This window comes from Corapipo altera, unplaced genomic scaffold, assembly GCF_003945725.1.
Source record: "Corapipo altera isolate COAL_440 unplaced genomic scaffold, ASM394572v1 44, whole genome shotgun sequence".
Classification (NCBI taxonomy): domain Eukaryota; kingdom Metazoa; phylum Chordata; class Aves; order Passeriformes; family Pipridae; genus Corapipo; species Corapipo altera.
In genome coordinates this window covers 987,642-1,012,904 of record NW_020884880.1, presented here as the reverse complement: position 1 = coordinate 1,012,904, position 25,263 = coordinate 987,642, and the positions used below count along the sequence as shown (strand labels likewise).

At 39.4% G+C, this 25,263-nt stretch overlaps 1 protein-coding gene across 2 annotated transcripts; it reads right to left on the bottom strand.

The window, feature by feature from the left end:
* Nucleotides 1-7,647: 7,647 nt before the first annotated feature.
* STEAP2 (STEAP2 metalloreductase) lies at nucleotides 7,648-23,537 on the bottom strand. 2 transcript variants are annotated; one of them, XM_027639411.1, is made up of 5 exons: nucleotides 23,396-23,537; nucleotides 18,666-19,187; nucleotides 16,483-17,010; nucleotides 14,599-14,763; nucleotides 7,648-8,444 (listed from the first exon to the last, which is right to left on the bottom strand). In XM_027639411.1, exons 2-5 carry the CDS (start codon nucleotides 19,155-19,157, stop codon nucleotides 8,160-8,162), a joined length of 1,470 nt encoding a protein of 489 aa, XP_027495212.1. In that variant the 5' UTR covers nucleotides 19,158-19,187; nucleotides 23,396-23,537; the 3' UTR covers nucleotides 7,648-8,159. The 2 variants fall into 2 exon arrangements, with proteins under 2 accessions (XP_027495212.1, XP_027495213.1); XM_027639412.1 differs by lacking the exon at nucleotides 23,396-23,537 and having other exon boundaries at nucleotides 18,666-20,383.
* Between the last annotated feature and the right edge of the window lie 1,726 nt (nucleotides 23,538-25,263).

Genomic DNA, 25,263 nt, shown 5'->3' with positions numbered 1-25,263 from the left:
CACAATACCACATATTTTGTATTTGTATATACACACAAATATCCATCCACTCTCCGTATTTAGTAGAAATTCATCCTTTATTCAACTCCAAAATGACAGCAAAAATATAGCTTAGCATATATAGCATATATAGGATTCTAATTTAGAAAATGCTATGGCCCCTTTGACGTGCAGAACATCCCAAGTTGTGATCATAGGAACACAGGACCTGCTGGTCATTATGTGGTGCCTTCACCTGATGTGATAATGCAGCTGCCAGTCTTGGAGCTGGTGTTTGACACTTTTCATCCATCCATGTACACACATCTCTCCATTACTCTAACCACTTTACTGGCTCTTCCATGTTCTAATTAAACATTTGTTTCTGCGAACATTCTGTTTTGTATCTGGGCTTACGCTGGATGGAACAAGATTTTCTATTAAGCATCTGAGATTAATTGTACTGACAATGCTTTTATGTCTGCAGGCAGTTAACAACGAACAAATCGGAATAAGTTTTTTTTTTTTGCTTGGTGCCCAAATAGTAACTGAAGTTGTATAAGCTGAAGCTTTTAAGTTTATTAAAAAAAAGAAGCATTACCATTTATTTTCATTGTAGCTTAAGTGATTTGAAATTTTGTTGCTTGTGTTTTGAATGACAAATGTATAGAGAACATATATAAATTGGGCAACTTAGTCTGTAAATTATAAGCTTAGGTCACATGCCATTTGTTGGTTCACTGTTCCAAAGATCATATTGCAAAGCTCCATTTGCTCACTGTGCACCTTATTCAAAATTAAGCTTTTAAAACTTGGGATGAAAGCTACATGTGCAAGTTTGACTACAGGGGTTCTGCTGCCCTTGGCAAATGGCAAATGTCCCATCCTCAAAAGCCTGCAATCCAACTGTGAAAATATTTACTTAACAGTTTTCTGTCCCAATTAGGTTTATATTGTGTTTTTATCACATCTACCTCTTCCATTGGTAATAGATGATATTTGAGACATCAAAACCTTACTTCCGAGAGTTTTTAATTTTAAGACTTACAAATGTTAAGAAATATGTTTAAAAATATTTATGTAGAGAGGATTTTTGTTTTGATTGAGGACAAACTATTTCGGTGTGAAGACACAGTTCAGCAGACTCTGTTCTTGAGGCAGACTTAAATTCCAAAAAACCACAGGACTGTGTGTAGGACACAGCTGTGTGTTAGAAGATCAAAATTCCAAATCTAGGTCTGCCATTAATCTCCTGTTGACTTTGCTGAATGAATTATTTCCTCTACCCCTCTGAATTTGCTGTCTTAAGAAATCATGTTGCAAGCTTTTGAAGGACTATTGCTCAATACAGGATACACCTTTCATGTGCTGCATTGGGGGTCTTCAGCTCTAGTCAAGTGATATCCTTTCCCTGGCTATACTGAACCTGTAGACTCTGTCCAAAGTCACCTGCACTGTTTACCAAATATGACACTGAGGTCTTTATAGTACACAAATCAGAGTGTTTTTAAGAATTAGTCTGTTGACTCCTTGACTTCCTTCTTATTCTTGTTTCTTTTTTTTCTTTTTTCCGGTCAGTTCTGCCAGACCTCCTGTGTTTAATATTCACAGAAAAAAAGGAAAGACCTGTGAGGTGGCTGGCAGTAGACTCATCCTTAACCTGTAAAGTCAACAGAGCTTCTAACATCTGAATTTACCTATTTATACTATTAAAGTACAGTGTTCAGGTCACTGGATGGCACGGATTTGAGGGGAACTTAATCGTTATTATTGTAAGGAAACCCACTAAGTCACAGGACACAACTTAGGCTCTTGTACAAGGTACAGCTGGACAAAGGTGTAAGTTTGGGGCCCCAGATGCTGGTGTAGTATCAACATTCAGTAGAACAAGCACTGAGATAGAGAGATGCACAAACATATTAAATATTCTGAATTTTAAAAATACCTCCATTCCATTTGGGAATCTGGGAAGGCTATGTAACCTAATGTGAAAGCAATGCAAATGCTGCTAGCTCTTTACTTCTCTGAACTCAGAACAGTTTATGCTGCTGATCTATAGCTGAGCAGGATTTTACCTCTCATGTATTGTTTTCCTCTTTCGTTTTATGGTGGCATACGTCTCTTTGGAAAAAAAGTTATGTATTTCCATATGAAGGACTGCAAAGTGCTTCACCTGTTTGCCTCATTTAAAGAGTATTGCTTTCTCATACACACAACCAGACACCTGGCAAACTTACTTGAGCTTAGCAGTCTCACCATGGCCAAACTTTTTGTTTGTTGAATGACAAGTGGATTGAATATATCCTGATAGTACTGTAATGTTCACTTGTGTGTTCTGAAAGTATGGAGCATATCTTACAGTAGGATATGGAATAGAGCTATCCAGTGTGTCTGTGTGAAAAATCTGTTATCCAGCTAGTGAAAAAGAAATAAATTGCCCCTTAGAATATTTTTATGAACTCACATTCAAGTTTTATCTCTCAAAGAAAGTGTTTATCAGAGCACCCATGTATTAGAAAGAAACACAAGCTAAAAATTATTTTGCATAAGCACAGAAGAAAAAGCAAAATACCTTACATTGATTTTTATTGATTTTTGTGTAAAACACAGTTTGTGGAAAAATAGATAAGAGCATTACTAATAATTTATAATAGCCCTGTTCAGAGAGACAGCACAAACAGTCTGACAAACACAACTACAAAAAGAGTATTACACATGGGAGACATATTATGCTCACTGTAAGACACTGCCAGCAAGGCATGAGAAAAAATATATAATGATAGAGATCATTGTTCAAGTCAGTTCAATGTGTCACTTATTTTAAAGGCTGTTATCTAATTAATTAAAGCAGTATCATATAACAATTCAATATCAGTACTGCAACATTACTCATTATATTGACAGAAGATACTACAGGATGAACAGCCAAGAAATCAAACCCTTGTATATTAGGAGATGCACTGTCCATCCATTACCACTGCATATACGAAAATATTATACTGAAAAAATCTATCTAATTTTTATGCACCTGATATATCTAACTTTGAGAAGAAAGCTGCTTCTTAACTATATTCATACCTGTGAAATTTATACCCACTTGGGAACTTATTACCTTATATTAATCAATAATTTCCTTTAGTGCTAGTTGGGCAGCTAATACCATATAGACACAAACATACAGGCACACTGTTTTATAGGCAATTGATGCCAAATAAAAATATGAATGTCCTTTCTCATGTTTGCACATCATATAATTCACAATGTTGGAACAAAAAGTTAAATGTGGCACCAATTCACAGTAACCATTACCACAACTGAGAGAACTTGTAAAACAGTTACCAAATAATTAATCTCTAAATAATTCAGGAAGATGGGTACTTAATTAACTGGTACACAGTTGCCACAGTTAACAGAATTGTAAGATAAATTAAAGACACATGTCTACTTTAGACAATGTTAAGAAAGAATACCTTAATATCCATAGAAAACATAACCTGTTGCTAAATACATAGAGGTCTCCATTTTACAATATGACGTGTACAGTTTTGTATCACATATTAAGCACTATGTTTTTAAATGTACAGTAATGAATAGAAATAAAGCTTATTTAATTGCTTATTTTCATCAGGCAGTTAAGCAATTTATATAAAGCTACACAAAAATATTTTTCTAGCTGGCTATTCCTCAAAATAGGTATTTATTCTCCTAAGTAACTAGGATGTCTACATTAATTTAGTTGTTTATATTTAGGCAATCGAAACTAAACAATTAAGTCTCAGGTCTTTTTCCAGTGAGAAGTCCTAAGGTAAGTTCTTCTATAGAGATCAATGTGTTTGGTCACATGAATAAAGATCCCTTTTGTGACTAAACATAAGCATGATACAATGTGTGGTAAACACGTGAGCGTCATTTTACCTTCAGACTTAACAGTGTCTTGTTAAAGTGAATTGGTCCTTAAAGAACACTACAAAATATTAAATCACAAGTCAACATGTTATTCCAGTTAGAAGTAAATACATGGCCTATCAGGAAATCATATATAATTTTTGTAGCACAAATATTTCACAAAATGTCTTCATATATTTGATCTAAAAATATTATCTATTTATTAATACTTCAATATTTCAACCTTTCAAGTAACATATAAAATTAAAACACATTTTTAATTTTCTACGCACAGTTTGAAAAAAGGAATGACACATCATTACTCTCTCCAGACACCTTTGGCAGTTTAAAATTTAACAGTTTAAACATTCTTGAAGAAATTTAATGAGGAAATAACTTTTTGCATAGGAAAGAGGGCCAATACATTTCTGTATATACTGTCAGTGGTTGCGTTACAGTACAATATATATGGACTCTGACAGTAATTTTCAATTAGAACAATATCTTAGTTCTGCAACATTATCACTATTGCACCAAAATAATTAGATAAGTGTAGGGAACATTACTACACTACTACACATTCCACAGAAGTGTAAAATTACTATAAAAGAAGAGCAGCATAATTAATTTTGAAATGTAGTTAGATTGTTAACGGTAATAGTTTCTTCCTTAAATCTGTTCAGAGGAACAAAATTCTGCTGTCAGTTATACCATCCCATTCTAGTGATTTTAATCAGGTTTCATGCACAGGACTGGACTAGAATGTAGCACAGTATTTATCCCATTAAAATTCTCCAAGACTTTGTGTATTCTAAGGCTTTTTAAATAAACTTTATTTAAAGGATTGAAGCACAATGCCTCAACTTTTTGTGGTTTTGCTCTGCAATAATGGAGTAGGAAACAGTCCAGGAACTTCAATCCTGCAAGCCTTTCAAGAAATAGACAGTTTCTGGTACTGGAATGTATTTACAGACAAAGTAAGTTAGAAATTGTAATTGTCACTTGTTCTTCATTCTTATGTGAAAATCTCATTTGTACTGGTTTAGGGTCTCATCTGTCTTTAGCAGTGACAGGTTTTTCACTTAATGTCTAGAATGTTTGATAAAATAGTACTGTACTCGTGTACCAGCAAAGCATCACTGAAATAGCTGCATATTGGAGGAGAAACAATAAAATAAGTACCCTGAAACAAACTCATTTGGTTTTGTAAAAAATAAAGAATGCAAACATTCTTTATTTATTTGATAGTTTTACTGAACTTTTTTTTCCTTTTTCTTTATTTTTCTGTAAAAAAATGGGAAACTTTAAAATTTTTTAAAAGGTTTGATAAATTTTTGGACGACATACCTATGAAATACCGTAATTCAGAGGCAGCACCTGTCTCAAATAACTCCTAAATTATTGAATTCCAAGAGGCTGAGAGGTTATCCCAGGAAAAAAAGTCACTGGACACACGCTTTCTTTTTGGAAACATCTGCTACTTGTCAGCTATTGGAGACAAGTCTCAAAGACCTTCACCTGACCAATTATATCTGTTATTATCATTTACTTTTCAAAAAATGGTGAAATAAAATTATTTTTTTTATTCCAATTGATTCCATCCTCGAAGCTTATAAAGGAGGATAAATCTGAGCTTTCCAACTGTTTGAAATTGAAAATTTGTGATTTGAAACAGGTATTAAATTTCTGTTGACACATGTAACATATAGTGAGGGTTTTTTTCCCTAAAAAAATGTTTTCACAAACCTCCATTTTCAAAAAGAATTTACTGACTTCTCATTTGATACAAAACATGTTTAAAGACTTATACAAATGCTTTAATTCTGGAAAAAAAGAATGCAAATATTTTAGTTTTCATCTCTAGATTTGAACATGCTTAAAATTAAAGAATATTCCACTGTCTCTTGATTTGCAGCAAGTATACAGAATATACACAGGCTTGATGTGCAACTTTGGGTAATTGGGACACTAGAATGAAAATAAAATTGTTGCCGATATTTTGAATTTGAAATGAAATTAAGAACAACTGACGTGAACTCTTTAGCTTTAGGTTGGTGTAACTGGGGGCAGAGTTTGATTCTAGAATATTCTTTTTCTGTGGAGCTGTTGGTTTCTCTACAGGCAGAGATAATGAGATTACAGGACTAGTGATGTTTAAGAATAAATTCAAGCTTAAGTACTGTATATTTCTGATGTATGATATCGATTATGACAAATTCTTTCAAAGTAATAAATAATAAATGAAGGTTCATCTAAGAAAATCAGAGATCTTAAACAGTGCAAATATAGATAAGAAAAATAGACTTTCATACAAGTAAAGAAAATTAGGACTAAATACACAATCTGATCCACTGAAATAAAAGTTTTGCCAATTAAGCAGGAGTAGCCTGAAGGTATGAGTTGAGTTTGGCTATTTTGTTAGAGAAGAGTAATTACTACTGACAGCAGTAGTAATAAATAATTGTGAATGTCATTTAGAATCCATCAGGAAATGCAAATGCCAAGTTTTAGAGATAAATTAATTTTTAAGTATAAGAATAATAATTTTGTTTCTCAAAACTTCAGGCATATTCCAGAGACACTCATTGTAAAAGTTAGACCTTTATATAAAAATAGAAGATTGGATTTGCACAAAAAGATACTAAGAATTTAAGACACACTCTGGGAAATTCATATGTAATAACAGAAACTCCAGTGTAGACACATACAGAACATGAGTATTGTGATGCTTCCAACATATTGGAAGTTTCACAGTGAAAATGGATTTTTATTGTTGCTGAATTCTCAGCTTTTCTTTTTGTTTTTAAAATATTTCCTGATATTTCAAAATCATTCAAAAATCAAAAACTAGTTACTTGCACACGTATCTTTCTATAATTGTATAGCATGTTTTGAGTCTTCTTTATGTAATGCATGTAAATAAAGAGATGCCAAAGGTCTAAAATCCTATGTAATACTTTGAAAAAAATTTACACTACTAGTACAATACCATTTGCTTACAAGATGTACAATCACACCATAATTGAAACTGGGTTTGCATATTCAAATCACGGAATGGTGTAAAACCACAAAGAAATAAATAAACTGTACATGTGCAATACACTTGACCAAGTGCAAGGTGCTGCACCTGGGTTGGGACAACCGCTGGTATCCATACAGGCTGGGGGATGGAGGGATCAAGAGCTGTCCTGCTGAGGACTTGGGGGTGTTGGTGGATGAGAGGCTGGACATGAGCTGGCAATGTGGGCTGACAGCCCAGAAAGCCAACTGTGTCCTGGGCTGCACCAAAAGCAGTGTGGCCAGCAGGGGAAGGGAGGTGATTTCTGTCCCTCTACAGACACCACCTGCAAAGCTGCATCCAGCTCTGGGGTCACTGGCATGGGAAGGACAAAGAGCTGTTGGAGCGAGTCCAAAGGAGGGCCACCAAGTTGCTTAGAGTGATGGAGCACCTCTCCTATGAGGAAATTGGGATTGTTCAGCCTGGAAAAGAAAGGGCTTAGGGGTGACCTTATAGCAGCCTTCCAGTACCTGAAAGGAGCCTACAAGAAAGCTGGAGAGGGCAGTGGCGTGTAGTGACAGAACAAGAGGGAATGGATTCAAACTGAATGAGAGTAGGTTTAGATTGGTAATTAGGAGGAAATGCCTCACTGTACGGATGGTGAGACACTGGAACAGGTTGCCCAGGGAGGCTGTGGATACGCCATCCCTGGCCAGTGTTCAAGGCCAAGCTGGAAGGGGTTTTGAGCAACCTGGTCTATTGGAAGGTGTCCCTGCCCATGGCAGGGAGGTTGGAACCAGATGATCTTTAAGGTCCCTTCCAACTCAAACTGTTCTGTGATTATATGATTCTGTGATCATTACAAATTAATTTCAAAACATGATTATGTCCTAAATTATTTATCTATATTCTGAACTCAGTAACAGAAGTGTGGTTTTACTAGAAGAAATACTGCCCAGAAAATGTGGTATTAATAAACAGCACTCTGACGCATATGCTCTAAGTCAAAGAAGTATCTGAAAAGCATAGTTATAATAAAATACTGTTGTGATTTTACTGTGGAAAGGAACATTAAAAATTTTTTGATTTCATAATAGTCTGCTCTCTGTAATTCAAAACAAAAATATTTTTGTAGTTATCAGAAGTAATAGTCATCCAGTTATAAACTTCTCATAGTTTGGTAGTATCATAGCTTGTACCATATGCCAAGCAAGTGACTTTACTCCTACTTAACTTCTAAAAATACAAGTTTATGACAAAAAAACCCAAACGTGTACAACAGTGATAACAAATATCATCACATTACAGTTATCCTTTCTGGGGAGAGATGTGGAACAGACCCACTTACTTCTTCTATAACACGGCTTTTCTCCCATCCTCTTCGAATTCTCCTCAGTTTCCTACTTACACATGGCAAAAGTAAAATGATCTTACCTAGAATTACAATGGAAGGCAGAACAAGGGCAAGAACAAAATTTGGTGGTGTATAAAATCTGTAATACTCTTCTTCAAAAGCTCTTTTCCATCCGTAAATCAGTACATGGAAAGTACTTATAAGCAGAGCAATGTATCCAAGCGTTGACTTTGAAAAAAAGAGAAAACGGGAAAAAAAGAGACATAATAGTACTTGGTCCTTCATCTGACAGCTCTAACCCATTATTTTAACATTTATTAGACATTATGTTAAAATCTCTTACCTATTCACTATATTAAATTAGCAATATGTGGTTGTAGGTTCACATGTTCTGAAAATCACAGACTGAACTGAGCCTTTCAGTCAAAACTGAAATGACGTCTGCCCAAATCCTAAGTAATGGAAGTCAACTTCAGGATATGTATGCAAATAAGGAACAACTCCAGTGTAGTTAGTGGAACAACATCCATTGTGACTGGAAATTAAGTTTCCCGTTTCTTAACTATGAGAATAGATCACTTCCAAGATGCCTTATTATGGAACAATGCAATTCTTCTGGAAGGGATATGGGCCTAACACTGCAGATTTTTATCACTCTGAGATGTGCAGCTTACTTCTTCCTTACAAAGGCTTGCATCCACTTGTCTGACATTAGCATAAACCATGCCTTACTTTTCCCCATCAGCTGTTCCCAGCTGGTTAATGGGAATATCTGAACTGCAGGGCTTGGGCATAACAGCACAAAACAATGATGCAGTTTATCATAAACAGGCAGTGCTGGATGAAAGGTGAAGTAGAAGGTTCCCACAGCACCCTGCAGAGGACCTCTTACCATGGAATCTAGAGCATGCCACAGAAGGTGGTGATAATAGGGGTCACTATTTCTGTGAGTCTGCCTTTTTAAGGACCCTGTAGTTATAATGCTCTGAAGACTTACTAATTATTAAATTGTCAAATTTCAATTAAATACTTAATAAAGTGTTAACCTTAACTTTCCCAAACCATGATAAAAAAAGACTACTATGCTTTGACTTTTGGTGGTGATCAAATGAAGGAAAATTCTTTTTGGCCCAAACTGATGTAATGACTAACTTGGTTGGGAAACATTTGTAGAATATTATTGAAACAGAGAAAGAGTATTAAGAAAGGTAAGCTGCTACCAAGGTATTATTTAATTCCAGTACATGGAGACACAAAGAAAGATGCAGCCTATGGGTCTGTAATAGGTAGTGAAAGAAATAATTCCATCTACTTCAAGATTATGTGATTTCTAGGGAAAGGAGAATGTCTGAGCTAATACTATTTGCGAGGATTCACAGATATAATGGTATAAAAGGAAAATACTTTTGTTAACTTCTTGGGATTGGCACCCTGTTGACTTGGCAATATCTGTGCACCTTTTTTGCCAATGGTTTCAGGGCCTTGTTGTTAAGCTTTAGATATGCTGCACACTTCTTTTTTAAAAAGAACGATTTGCTGCCAAAATATTCCATAGGAAACACTGAGAGAAATACTTGTAGATATGAAAATGGCATATGCGGTATCTGAACGGAAGCTCTGGTAAGAAGTTTGGACAGCAAACAATACTATCAAACCTGATGCTTTAATATGTTATTGCAGATTTTTGCTGGTATGATTGTCCTGAATTCAGAGTTGTTATATCACCGCCAACAGGGAGAAGGGCACAAGTGAATCATATCCCTCACTTCTTCATCAGGATTAATGATGAGAACTATAACAATTCTTGAAAAAGAAACAAAAGGGAAATCTTACAGAGTCATTTCCCTTTATTTTTTTAATTTTAGTGCTTATTTAAACTCAGTTCACAAGCTCTAGTTTTGAGATATCTATACAAGTCTTTCTATCTAATAGAAGCTAAGAAGTACATCAGTATATTTTGAACTAACAACACAAGGACAAGAAAAACATACGATGTACCTTTATTAAGTTCTTTTTTTTTTGCCCTGTGGCATGCTTCTTTGAAGTGGTGGTAGGGCATGTGTTACTGTGCACTGGACAATTTCAAACACACATCTAATAATCTAACAAAGACATTCCTATAGGAGCTTCTGTTGGCTACTGATGCTATCTTCTTCTACCAGGCTCTTAATTACTGCCACCAGGCACTGGATGGTAACTTCTTTAAGAGTAGAGGACTTCTGAAAGCAGCAAGAAGCAATACTTTTTCTTCACTGGTAAATTCACATAGGACAGAGAGCAGCAACATCAGTTGTAAATCTTGGGAACCCTCTGCCTAGGCTCTAGGATGGCTGCTGGGAAAAGGGGAAGAATATCTTTGGTTGTTTTGCTTCCTTATCTTCCATAATACTGTGTTTCCTGAAAGCTGAGTAAGAGATTAGCACATTTCCTATGGACTCCCCAATCTTTTAGCTTTTCTCTAGGTCTTCCCTGGTTTGTTTCTTTTCCTTCCTGATCAGTCTTTTAGCTAATATGGGAGATTCCCAGCCAGGACTACTGATAAACTAGACAAACTGGCATTGTTTGGGAAAAGAACCAACAAAAGTTAGAGGAGTGGAAAAGATGAAAGAGAAAAAATCCCTAAAACGTTACCAGAAAAATGTACATATATAGAGACAATAATCTGCTGTGGGGCAAATCTGTTTCAGGAATTTCTACCTTCAGAACAGTTGAATAATTCCAAGCAATTTATATTTACGAAAGGTATTTTCTAAAGTCTACATTTATGCAAGACATACATTGGATTCCCCTAGTAACAGGATATTGCTAAACTTATAAACCACCTGTAGCAACTCTGGAATCTTACCCATAAACTTGCTAAATACTCAGACCTCAATCTTCTTTACTCTGAGGAAGAAGTATCCTATTCTTGTGGGAGAACCAAGGCAGGGCAGCCCTTCCTCAAAGCGTATGCACAGGAGAAGTTTCAGTAATACTGTCTCCAAAAAGCTTTAGGATTGTGCTAGCAGAGAAAAGGAATGTCTACAAAAAGGTCAGCTTCCTATTACACAAATGGTCGAGTTGTGCTGATTTTTGCTAAAAAACATAAAGCTCAGCTTTCAAAGCCAGTCTGCTCTGCCACTGCCACTTTGAATGATGGGTTTTGGACTTCAGCTTTTAGACTGGAAAACAAAAGCAGCAGTCACTAATGCTTACATTATATATTTACAGTTTGACTTCCCTCAGAAGACTGAAGGTCCAGTGCAGCACTGCTTGCAGACCACATTCTCCATTTCCTTGTATTTTATGTGACTGCTCAAGGACTGGTTTCAATAAATTCCTTTTTCTGTTTGCAGTGTGTTGGTTTAGGCTGTTTATTCTGCCTGCTATGGCAAAATATGAATTCTTTTGTATTTCTTGTCCATGTCTATCTTTGCTCCTTATCCAAACATGTTTAGAAGAAAAAATAAGAGTACTGAAGTGGTATTTAAGCAAACCATGCATTAGTTTATCAGCCCCAGCTTTCTTCCCTGCTGCTTTCCTCAGTAAGCTTCAATGCCTGCAAAGTTTCATGCTAAGTTTCCATCATCTAGGATCTCCTACTGAGCAAACTCTTCATCACTGCCTCGTTTTGTGGCTCCTCTATCCAGATGTTATGAGTGTTTCTCTCTGAATCATGATGAAGTGATCAGATCTTTGTTTTGTACAGCAGTCAGCTCTGTACTGCAGCAATTCCAAGTTTTCTGCTGGTCTCCTAGCTCCCTCTAGGACTGACACAGTAACTTCCTTTTGCACTATTAAACCTTCTCATATCTTACTTTGTTCATATTTATACTCTGAGGGAATGAGTGGAACCTGCTTGTCCTCTCAAAGTCCTTTTTCCCCAATGACACAGGCTGGAATTTTTGGGGCTCCTGACACCTGTGCTGTGAAGCCAGGCTAGGCAAGATGGAGGCATCTCCAAAATATAATTTGGGATATCAAAGACAACAATGATTTCTGGGCAAAAACATTCACAACTGGGGTTTCTTTACAGTATTACGAAGACTGTGGTAAAGTTGGTTTGAACCACTGTGGGTAGGGGAGATGCTACTTAGGGCTTGTACTACTGGAACAGGGCTAGAAAATTGTCTATACTGTATATGTTAATAAATTCAGATTTTCCTAGTAGGACTCAAGACTGAATATGTTCTAGTGGTAAAACTCTTCAGAAGAGGCCAGACTCTTATTTTGATGAAACTGCATTTACTAAGATGAGCAAGAAATAGTATGTTATTCTCAGTGGGAAGTGCTGAGCTGAGAAACTGTCTGAGTGTGCTGACTGACTGATTCTTCATCCATCAGAAGCAAAAGAAGTTCAGCAGCTGTTGTGGCAAATCATCTGAGATTCAGGACTAAAGCTAGAAACATACTGCTTTTCCCAGCTAAAAGAAAAGCAGCATTGAGATGGTGGGCTAGTAGTTCCATTGTTTGTCCCTCTGACTTAAGAGAACATTGAGAAAATGAAGTTCAAATTTGCTTCATCTTACTGCACATCAGTAGAAGAAAAATACAAAAGACAGTAACTACTATGATGTTCTATCTGTTCTGCTTGCATACTGGGTACAGTGAAGCTTGTGCAGAGATACAGACTCCTTTTACTTTAGTAAGGAATCAGTGAAAGTCTGTTGTCTGATTAAAAAAAAAAGACGACTTTTTTGGACAAGTAATGAAGAACTTACACCCTGAGAAGTAATTAATGACAAAGTAAAGTATCTTTAATATTCATTAACTTTAAGGAAATGTTTAGTAGTTCAGTGTTTTTTGTGATTAAAAATTGCAAATGACAATAATTAATTACTAATACCATTTTCAACTGTAACATACCTCCAGAGCAAAATACTCATAGATGATTCATTAGAGTTCATATTTGTTCAAATTTGGAACTATTTTGACTTGTTTAGAGTGGAAATAACTGCAGTAAATATGACACAATAAAAAATGCCCATGCAGATATACATCATTGTGGTTGTTGTGTGGGTTGATTCAGTCACACAAGCCCGAAATTTGAGAAAGGAAAAATAAGACACAAATGCTGTGTTTGTGTCTGGAAGTCATTACTGGATAAAGACATCATGTCACTCACGAGTGAAAATGTTTTTCCCTTTTACACTAATGTTTTAAATCACCCAATAGCAGTACCATTGTCCACACACAGAGAACTTCAGATGGCAGGGATGTTGTAACAATACAATTGGTATTTACTTGCTCTGAAGGCTCAAAGTGTGGATAGACAGTTCTGACAGGATAACTCTACTTTGGAAAACTTTTCAGCAAACTTTTTGTAGGTCTACCTCCAGTGTTCCAGCAATGGAAACCCAAGGGGAAGGGAAGATATTACCTTACAGACAGAAGACCTCAGACACCCATAGCCATTGAAGAGTTCCCCACCACTCCCTTTAAAATGTCTGTAAAGTTAAACCCAAGCCCTGAACAGTAAAGTCAGTGCCTGTGTTCTGAAGCAAACAGGACTAAGAATTAGGCAATATTATTACAATGGCTATGCTGAAAAAACTGTTAATCAGAGAAGACTGAGTTAAGACTACATTACTGAAGTCAAAGTCAGAAAACAAAAAAAGCCCTAAGTGTACACACTTAAGAAATTTTCATCAGACCAAATCCTAACAAAATTTTCTATACCTGACTGCTACCTAAAACCAATGGCAACTTTGTGTGGAAGTAAATATTAAACTGTTTATTAAAGCTGATATTTCTCAGTATTTTATGTTGGTTAGGCCTGCCTGTTGTAGATATTTATCTGAGGAAGGAAGGCAGCAGAAGGTGTGCCAGAGCCTGGAAAAGCCACTGATTTTAATAAACAAAACTTCATGTTTTACTAATGGGTATTTTCAGCTAATGGAAATAAGGCAGTTGAGAGCTGTGTCAAGTCCCACACAGTGGAAGGGAAGCAAAATGAAATCAATGACACCATGGCTGTCAGAGAGCTGTGCAATAAAAATCCTGTAGGACAAATTAAGTCTTCAATTTTAATAGTTGTGTGCATCTACATATAGTAGTATCTCATCAGTATCACTGTCTTTAGCAAGTTTGTCCAAATTTATCTAATTTGAATTTAGCAAGAAATTTTAACACTGGAAAAGGAATAGATTAGTGATCATTTGGTCTTAGCTATATCAATTATTTAAGACCAAGAAGTGTAAAATGTAAAGTCCTATTCTAACATTTATGAAATGCTTTATGTGCCTTCATGGTAATATATTTGCTAAATAAGGATATGTTGTTTTTATTAAATTACCAGAGAGGAAAATAAAGCTCTTGTCACGTAGCAATTTGCTTTTGTTTATGATCATGATCAAGGAATTCTTGTTAACAACAAACCCCCATTATTCAAAAAGTAACACACCTGAATAAAACTGAACTCCCTCCAGTTTAAGGCACTGTTTACTGAAGGGATGGAAGTTACTGCCAGCAAAGAAAGCAATCCAAGACTCATTATTCCAAAGGAAATATACATTTCAATTCGCCACACTTCTTCCTCATTCCAAGAATTTTCAACATTTGCATGAACCTGATGAAAAAAAAAAAAGGAAGAACTTTATTCTACAGAATATTAAAAATACCAACAGAAGTTATTTTGCAGACTTAAAAGTCCACAGTCACAGGACAACTATAAAATGGGGTCAAATACTTCAGAGGTTTCCTCATGTCTCAGGGAAAAACAACTATTTCCTTACTGCTGGGACTGGCTCTTGCTAGATTAAAAATATATTAAACAAGGAAATTTAGATGTTAAATGAAACTGTAACATTATAAGCCATTTACAACAATTCTGTCATAGAACCAGATAATTCTGCACATTCAAAAAGCAGATGTATTCTTCAGACCCTGCAAATTTAAATTCTGTACACAAATTGAATAAACCTGCAATTTGTTTTTAGTTTGTTACATTTGGAAATAGTTTAGCATAATTTCCCAATTTTGCTTTATCTCCCTAGTCTAAGCTAGTTTGTCTCTTTCACTACTGACATCAGATACACAGAATATTCTGAGTTGAAAGGGACCCAAAAGGTCCAACTCTTAAGTGAATGGCTCACCGAGGGATTGAGCCCACAACCTTGGTGTTACTAGCACCAGGCTCTAACCAGCTGAGCTAATCTCAGGTTTCTCATTACAGAACTTTACCAGAAAAAAGAAACAACTCAGGACCTTAACAATTAAGAAGCTTGGATATTAAACTGTTTTCCACTTTCAGGTGGACTATTGCAATATGACATGCCTTGAAAGAAGTTCACTAGCAATGCTAGCAAGTGAGAGTTTTACAATATCATTAAAAGCAATTTCTTAGTAAAAGCATCAGTGGATCCTTTAGTATTACTAATTTTAAGTGTGAACAATTATAGTTTCTTGCTGTCTTCCATAGTTTTGTCCCTCCTGTCTTTCTCTTAAGCTCATTTTTTCGTGCTAGCCCTTTCAGAGTTTGTGGACCCAATCTCTGTTAATTTGTTCCATTTGATTTTATTTCCTTAGTGCGCTTTCCTTTCTGTTCTATCACACCTCTCTTTCCCACAGATTTTATGGGCAGAATGGCAATGCTGTTTTTCTGGCAGTGCTGCTTCTCTGCTACTTTAAAGGTGACAGTAAGCTGCCTCACTGACAGACAGGAGAATCAGACCCCCTTCTAAAGGATGACAGATTTGTCAGAGATTGTTTCAGGGTTATGCAAGACCAATTGTTCCTGGGAACTGTGAGTCAATCTCTATTGCCAGCAAGAGATTATGTTCACAGAATTTTAAATGAATAGTCATTTTACCACTGGTCCAAAATGTTAAAAACTATCAGCATTTTCTTTTCCTTTTTTTTTTTAACATAGATGTATCTGTAATAATGATCACAGTATCTACCCTTATACTTTTCATACTCGTAAATGCACTTATGATATACATACTTCCCCCATATGTTAAGTATACATAGAGAGGAACATACCTCAGAATTTTCCTGCTGTTGCTCTTATCCTGTCTATCCTACATTCTCCTTGTGTATATTACTATCAGGACTTTCAGTAGGACACGTCCTTGACTCTCCCTACCACACAAATGTGACTACAGTTTGACGGATGCACGGATGTTTCTTTTAGTCTCCTTAATTGGCACCAGCTGTGCATAAGATAACACATTACATTCTGTGCTGAAAACACTAGAACAAACTAAGAAAACATATATATCGTATTCAGGAGCCATATGCACACAGCAAAGGCCTTTTTGGCTCACTGACCCAAAGAGTGTCTCACCTGTTGATACGCCATGTTGAGGAACAAGTACCGCTCCGATCTCCTCATGGGTAAGCACAGGCTGTACACCACGTGCACTGTTGCAAAGAAAAAACTGAGCAGTCCAAGCTGCTTTCGACACTGGAGCCAGTTGTCCAGCCAAGGTGGAAACCGCCGATACTTAGTGCCATAGTAAAGCTGGTAAGCAGCTGCAAGAAGTCCTGATAAATACACTAGAGAAAGTAAAGTGATTGCAACAATTGGCAGAGTCTTGTTCACGATCTCAATGGGAATCTTGTAAAAGTCGCTCTGCTGGCTTCTCATGTATGGATGGATTACATCTCTGATGAATGAATAGATGAAGAAAAATGTTGCCAGGCTAATAGCAATCAGTACAGGCCCCTTCCACAGGGTGAACAGTCGCAGAGGCAAGTTTTCAATTTCCCTTGAAGATGTCAATGCCCCCACATCAATAGGAATAAAACTGAGCTTACGGGCAAGCTCAATAACTTGATGGCGAGCCTGAACATTGTTACTGCATATATAGACCTGTTGGGAAAGTCAAGGCAATTGTCTGTAGTCACAGAAAGAGACTCAAAGGTAAAAAATCCCCAACAAAAACCTTAAGGTCCTTCAGATCAAAACTATGACACTACTGCTAAAACTGTACACTGTTATCCCACCTCATATCACCAAGATGAGAATGAAATCACATAAAAATCCAGCCAAAGTGCAAATATGCCCATTGATTTAGCATAACAGTAAACAAAAATTGGCTTTATCTTGGCATTACTGATGAGCTGACTGTGGGATGTCCTGCAATCTGCACACTGAAACCCCCCATACTGAAATGCCTACAGGACTGGATTGAACTTGAAACAACGGCTAAAAGCATTTCAGAAAATCACAAGTTCTCTCAAAAATACAGGAATCTTGAATGATGACCCTAAAACAGCTGTAGCATAAACAGAATGCAAAGCAGACAACTATGTAATCTCTCAATATGTAATAATTTTAACTTCATTTCACAATCCAGACTTCAACGGATTCCAGATTTGAATGTTTATCAGCAAAGATAAAAACTAGAAGCCAGATAATAACTAGTTCTAGAGACCAGTTTATTACACGGTGAAAAAAATGCACTGCTACAAAGTACTTTAAGGTTCTTTTAAAATTTACAATGGGCTGTAGTTTACCCAACACTGTTTGCTGATCATCTGCATTAGAGCAAACATGATCTGTTTTGACAGAAGTGAATTACTAACAGTGCAGTGCTATTCTGAAAGGGGATAAAAGGAGTCTGGCGAGGTTATTTTTAAAATTACGCTAATTCTGTATTAATTGCATTCCATTTAAATCTACTTGAAGAGTCAGAAAACTCAATTTAATCTCTCAAAGTAGTCACACTGCACCAGTCATTTCTCATGTATTTCTCAGAGCCCATAAAGCTGTGAAGGACTGGATTCCTGCACAGGCTTAAATTCTTTGTATCACTTCAGCAAAGCATGAAAAACATAAAGATGCCTTTTCTATATGCAGGATGGATTTAGGGAACATACTGGGAAGGAATTTGAACATGATGTTCTCAAGTAGTCCTGGATCTAACAAATCTTAGAAACATGTGTGCCTCCTTCTGTTTCCTAATATTTATGATTTTGGGGCAACTAAAAGCTACAAAATTTCTTTCAATCCCTTTGCTGCTATTTGAAGCAAGTATTTTTAGAAAAGCTGACTCCTAAGCCCTGGGATCAGGAGCTCAGATTTCTATGCATCTTTTTCAATAGTTTATCCCAATACCGAAACTCAAATATACTGGGAAAGACTGTCTCTATCCTTGTATAAAGCATAAGGATAGACGTGAACGTATTTCCTATGGAAAACATTAAGACCCAACTCCTCTCATATCTGTATGTAGTCATCTAAAGGTCATCTGTCTGCTCTAAGATCGTATCCATGTTTCCCCTGCAATCTTTAAAGATAAACAGGCAACTCAGGGAAAAATTCGGACCACTTAGTCTATGTCTTACAATGGGATGAACTCGACTCTGAAAATTTTATTGGCTACTAAAACAAAGGCTAAAGGCCTACTCAGCATATTAGGTAAGTCAAGCAAGACGAATCTCATGAGTTCTGGCTGCTTACATTCAGTTCCTGTCATTTGCATCCTACAAGAAAGTTAAATTTATACAAATAATAGCACTTACCTGTCTGCTGGCATCCTTTGGTCCTAACTGCAGTGACCAAGCTGAAATTACATTGAATCCTTTGACAATCAGGGAATCAGGAAAAAGTGATGCCAAATACTCTGCATTGGAGTCCGGATATTGGTCTACTCTTGTATTATTGCTGACATCAATCAGAATTTTACCAGCAAGTAAATGTTTGAGGTCCCACAAAGAGATGTAATGTTCTCTGTGTATGGCTATAAAAATGATGTTTGTTTTTGCTACTGCATCTTCATGATGAGTGACATCAACCACATGGGGAAAGAATTCAGCAGCATGTTTAGGGTTTCTGCTTCCTACAACCACATGGTACCCACATCTGATGAGTCTAATTGTCAATGACTTAGCGAAGTCTCCACTTCCAATGATGCCTATTGTGACCTTACTGGCATCCTTGATACCATTAGCAACATTTGGTAGAAAAGTTTCATTGAGGTTCTTGGGACTCCCCATCATAGAGATTGATTCCATATTTCCAAGACACCAAACCTACAATGATTTCTTCAGGGGGTGGGGGGCAGGGAGAGAAAAGGAAAAAGAGAAAACAACAGAAGGAAAAATGCAACATCATACAATTATGAGGCATCAGAATCCATAAACACCTCTGGAAACAAAATCTTTGGTTCTAAGTTCCATATTATATTTTCTTCTTAATAAAGTATGTGTTCTTCAATTTTGTCTTGCAATGTGTCACTAATAGAAGGAGCAATAAGAAATATAAAACACTTCAAGCACTTCAATAATACAGCTCCATTAGTAAATAATATTTCGTTCATCTTCTCCTATTCCCTCTTCCACTGCCCTGGAATGCTAGACCACAAGATAACTTTGGGCTCGTGAAACTAACAGTCAACAGAAAAATGAGAAGAAATATGTTAGAAAAACTGGATAACTATGGAAAATGTTAGAAAGTAGAGAGCACTGGCCTGGGATTGGCGTGAGGACAGTGAGTTCATGGAAGTTGAACTCCATTAAAAGCTTATCAGGTTATTACTGTGATATCCTCTGTTGGTCATGAAGGAAGGGATGCAAAAGTCTCAAAGCTGCAAATGTCATGGCTACCACCATGACAGACATCCAGCTGTCAGCCTGGAAAATGGGCTGCCCACATGGATCCAACGGCAAAGACAACAAGGGAAATTTATCAAGGCCTAGTCGTGAGATCACTAATGACATTTCTAGGTCAGACTGCTAGGTCTGGCCAAGAATGTATTGGGATTGGCCAAGGATTAACTCGGGGTTAGGATTCAAGGCCATGGGTCACAAATATGCTTAACAGAAATTTCTGACCAGGTAAGTAAGATAAGTCCTGGACACAAACACATGGGACAGCATTCCACAAAAAACTAATGGCAGGAAAAGACAGATTTCATGCAATAATAAAAAGGAAGATATTTTTAAGACTCAAATTCAGTGCAGTAAGGGATGCTTTGAAGAAGGACAGAGGCTAAGGCTCACTGAAAAATAAAAGAAATACTACTATATGTTTGGAGAGAAGTGGCCACAGAACTGCAATAAAGCTGTAACAAAGACATTAAAAAACAACACCCAGTAGGGAAGTCTTCACATGAAACCACAGTTATGACGTAAGTGGTTATGCACTGTTGTGGTGGGTTGACCCTAGCTGAAAGTCAGGTGCCCAAAAAGCTGGTCTATCACTCCCCTTCTCAGTTGGGCAAGGGAGAGAAAATGTAACAAAAATGAGTTGAGATAAGAGCAGGAAGAGATTGCTCACTGGTTACTGTCATAGGCAAAACAGAGTTGACTTGGGGAAATTAACTGAATTTATTACCAATCAAAATTGGAGCAGGATGATGAGAAGCAAAACAAAACCCCAAAAAAGAACCTTCCTCCCACCACTTCCTCCTTCCTGGGTTAAACTTTATTCCCAATTCTCCACCTCCTCCCCCAAAGCAGTGCAGGGAGATGGGGAATGGAGGTTCTGGTCAATTCACCACATGTTGTTTCTGCTGCTGCTTCCTCCTCAAGTACAGGAGTCCTTCCCCTACCCCAGCATGGGGTCCCTCCCACAGGAGAGTCCTCCATGCACTTCTCCAACTTGAGTCCTTCCCACAGGCTACAGTTCTTCACAAACTGCTCCAGTGTGGGTCCCTTCCACAGACTGCAGTCCTTCAGGAACAAGCTGCTCCAGCAGGGGTTCCCCACGGGGTCACAAGTCCTACCAGGAAACCTCTACACAGGTCGTGCCAGGAGTCTGCTCCAGAGTGGGCTCCCCACAGGGTCACAGCCTTCCTTCAGGCATCCACTTGCACTGGTGTGGGGCTCCTTCCTTCTCTGCTCTACCATGAACCTCCCTGGGCTGCAGGGGACAGGCTGCTCTACCATGGCTGCACCATGGGCTGCAGAGGAATGTCTGCTCCAGCATTTAGAGCACCTCCTCCTCCTCCTTCACTGGCCTTGGTCTCTACATTGTTGTTCCTCTCACTTATTCTCACTCCTCTCTTCTGTGGCCACAATTACTTTTTTCTTTCTTTATCTTACCAATATTATCCCAGAGGTGCTACCACCATCGCTGGTGGGCTCAGCCCTGGCCAGCTGTGGGTCCCTCCCAGACCCAGCTGGCACTGCCCCTTCAGACACAGGGTAAGATTCCAGCAGCTGCTCACAGAAGCCACTCCTATAGCAGTCCACCCCCCTCCCGCTACCAAAGCCTTGCCAGGCAAACCCCACACAATATTAGAACAGGAATGAATTCTGAAAATGAAGGAGGCAATGAGGGAAGGCAGGTTAACAAGCAGCAAAGAGATCCACAAGGTTGCTGTCTGGAGAGCAATCAAAAGCAGAACACACAGAAAGGAGGAACCAAATGAACCTCTTCCTGAGCCACCATGCAAGAGGTGATATGATGGTACCTCATCATCAGTGGGGTACTTTACCCAGCCACTGGCTAGGAATACAGCATGTGTAGTGAACAACCTCCCACAATTAAAAGTAGCTCTGTGTTTCGGAAATTGGAGGAAGCTACTAAAAGAATGGGTACTTTTCATTTCAGCTTTGACTAGAAGGGGAGAACTCACTGGAACTGAACTCAGATGCTAAAGATGGAAAGCAATACGTGAAACTGACCACAAAGTCAGTATTCCAAGAAAAGATTCTAACAGTGAATCTTTCTGGCAGAGGCAGACCACAGAGATTTTTATGTACGGACTGAAAAAAGCCTTGACTTCTTTCTTATCATGTGACCTGGAATGTATCTAACACATGACCAAACTATTTCCTGCACCATGATGGATTAACAGCTAGGAACATAATGAGAATGGCTGTATTTTGATCAGATAAGAGATATAACTGGATATGAGAGAACATACATGCGTTTACCATGTGATTACAGAGGCCCACTTCAGTTCATTCCATGTGACATGAAGGTGCTGCAAAACTTTGGGATTGAAAGGAAACAGCCATGAGGAAATGGGCTACCAGTACCATTTAACCTGCTGCAGCCCACTTTCAGTTTTAGTCCAAAGGATCCTTAGGAGAGTGCACATATAGGAACTGGACATGATGAATTACTCTGGCGAACTGAATTTGGCCCACTGGCCAAAGTTTCTCACTCCCTTTCTAAGGAAAATACAATGTGAGTAAAAGAATAAAAATAACAGACTTCATACAAAACCTCAGAGAACAGGCTGACATGACTCTAAGGCAAGTAATCCAAGAGATGGAAGAGAGCAGAGAACTAGTAGTAACTGAAAGGTAACATTAAACCCACAATGGTAATTCAGAGGAAAGAGTGTGTAAGACTGTTTTAACTAAAATGGGAGCCTTAACAATCTGAAAAATTACACAATAAAATAAATAAATAAATAAATAAAGGTTTGTGTGCATGGCTAAGGAACAGTAAAAAAAGTTAAAAAGACAGTGCTATCATGTAGGGATAAAATCAGAACAATGGCACAGAAGTGAGCTGTAACTAGTGAAGAACATAAATGGTAACAAGTAAAGGTTCCATAAATACAATAAAAAAACAGAAGGCAAAATGTATAACTTCAGAGGAAAAGGAACAAATGATAAGTGATATAAAGTAGGACAAAGTGTTAAACGTCGTCTTTATTTCAGCCCTCAGCAGAAAAGTTAACTGTGAATGGCAATGTAATGAAATGCTTTTTACAGGGAGACAGAAGGTGAGGTCAAAGTCAAAAAAGGTAAATTAAGAGTAAAGGATAAAGTTAAAGATTTTAAAGTCAGCAGACACATATGAAACCAACTCTTGGTGCTTAAAATGCCAATTAAAGTGACATCTTGAGAACTCAAGAGAAGACAAGACAGGCAGACTAGCACATTCCATTAAAAGAATGGAGGAGGAGGACTGAGGAAAGCAAAGACTGGCTAGCCTAACTTCAGCCTTTGGACAGATTTTACATCAAGTTATTGAGCAATCCATTTGTAAATAGATGGGAAGCAGATGACAAGAAGTAGCTGAGGTGGGTTGTTCAGGAACAGACTACAACAAAAAACAACCTTCTTTTACAAAATATATGCCTTGAGAGTTCTAAAAAATAAAAAAAAAAAAATTACATAAATTTGACATTTGGTCTTAGATAAGCTGAGACCACCACAGCGCTGTGTAAGCCAGACGGTGACACTCGTGAAAGACTGCTCTTGGAAAAACAACTGCTGGAGGAAGAAACCGAACAAGCGCAAGCCGGGCGGGCACGGGGTGTGTGACCCCTGCCCGGGCGGGCACTTACGGGGCGCGGGGACGGCGGGAGGCCAGGGGCGGGCCGGCGCCCCCTCGGCGGGCTGGCGGGCGGCAGCGCGGTGCGGGGATCCAACGCAGGGCAGCTCGGCGGGGCCTTGGTCCGGGCCGGCATCTCCAGCTGCAACGACAACACGCCGTGACATCGCCCGCCCGGCCCCTCAGCCCCCGGCACAGCTGGGGCAGTGCTGCCTGGCCCGCCCACCCGGCACCCTCGCGGCTGTGGGAGGCCGGGCCGCTCCGCTCCGTGGGGCCCCGGCACCGGCAGAGCCTGCCCGGAGCCAGGGGCAGCCGTGGCGCAGCCGCCGCCACCACGATGGACAGCGGGAAAAGCCCCGCGCGGCTGGGCCGGGGAGCGCCCGGCGGGGATGGGGCCCGTCCCGCCCCGGCGCCTCTCACCTCCACCCGCCCGCCAGGAGCTCCGCGCCGCCGCTCCTCCTCACTGTCCGGCCCCGCAGTGCCGGGCGGGCGGGGAGGCGGTGCCTCTCCTGCCGCCGCGACCCGCCCCCTGCGGCCCTTCCGCCACGGCCGGGGGGAGGCTGGGATGGACCCGGGGGTCTTAGTGGGTGACGGGTTGACCAGTTGAGCAAGAGTCGGCAGTGTGCCCTTGCTGCCAGGAGGGCCATCGGTATCCTGGGGTGCATCGGGAGGAGTGTGGCCAGCAGGTTGAGGAAGATGATCCTCCCCCTCTACCTGGCTTTCGTGAAGCCACATCTGGAGTGCTGTGTCCAGTTCTGGGCGCCTCAAGACAAGAAAGACAAGGAGCTACTGGAGAGGATCCAGCGGCTAGGCACAAGGAAGATTAGGGGTCTGAAACGTCTCTCATGAGGAGAGTCTGCAGGAGCTGGGCCTCTTTAGTCTGGAGAAGACTGAGAGGGGATCTCATTAATGCATATAAATATCTCAAAGCTAGGTGCTAGAGGATGGTGTCATACTCTTTTCGGTGGTGCCTAGTGATAGGACAAGGAGCAACGCTCGTAAATTAAAACACATGAAGTTTCACCTTAACACAAGGAAGTGACAGAGCACTGCCACTGCCAGGCTGCCCAGAGAGGTCGTGGAATCTCCCTCTCTAGAGACATTCAAAACCCACTTGGATATGTTCCTGTGTCACCTGCTCTAGGTCACTCTGCCTTGGCAGAGGGGTTGGACTAGATGGTCACCAGAGGTCCCTTGCAACCCTAACAATTCTGTGTTTCTGTGATTCTGTGACAGTACCAGGGGTCAGCAACACTTGGGGAGAGGGGTGTGGGCAGCCCCCCACTGCCCTCAGTCCCAGCCATCATCACTGCTCCAGCCCCAACCCCTCTGGCCTGCGCAACACCCCCAGCACAGGCAGACCAGAACTGGGTCCTGCTGACACACCGAGGCTACTTGGCCGGTCCCCAGGCAAGCTCACGGCCCTGAGGGCAAAACACACCTCCCAGACCGTGCCCTGCCTCCCCTGCCCTATTCCAAGTGGTTCTTCAGCAGGAACCCACCACCAGCCTTCTTTCCTTATCCTCTCCTGGCAGAAGGGTGCTGCTGCAAGCGGTGCCAGCTGCAGGGCTGCAGGTGAGGGATCAAACCATCCTGTGTCACAGAATGGCTGGGTTGGAAGGAACCCAATGAGCATGAACTGGTTGTTCAGATCTCCTTCCAATCTGACTGAATGTTTCCAATGATGGGGTATCCACCACCCTTCTGGGCAGTCTCTTCCTGTTTTGCACCACCCTTGTAATTTCTGAGCGGGTGTTGGGTGGTGCTCTCTGGGCCTTCCTGGGTGTGGGGAATGGGGATGTCGCTCCCCATGTTTCACTGTGTGACCACTGTACTCTGTGCAGGTGGGAGTTGTGCTCTAATTTCAGTGTTACACAAGAT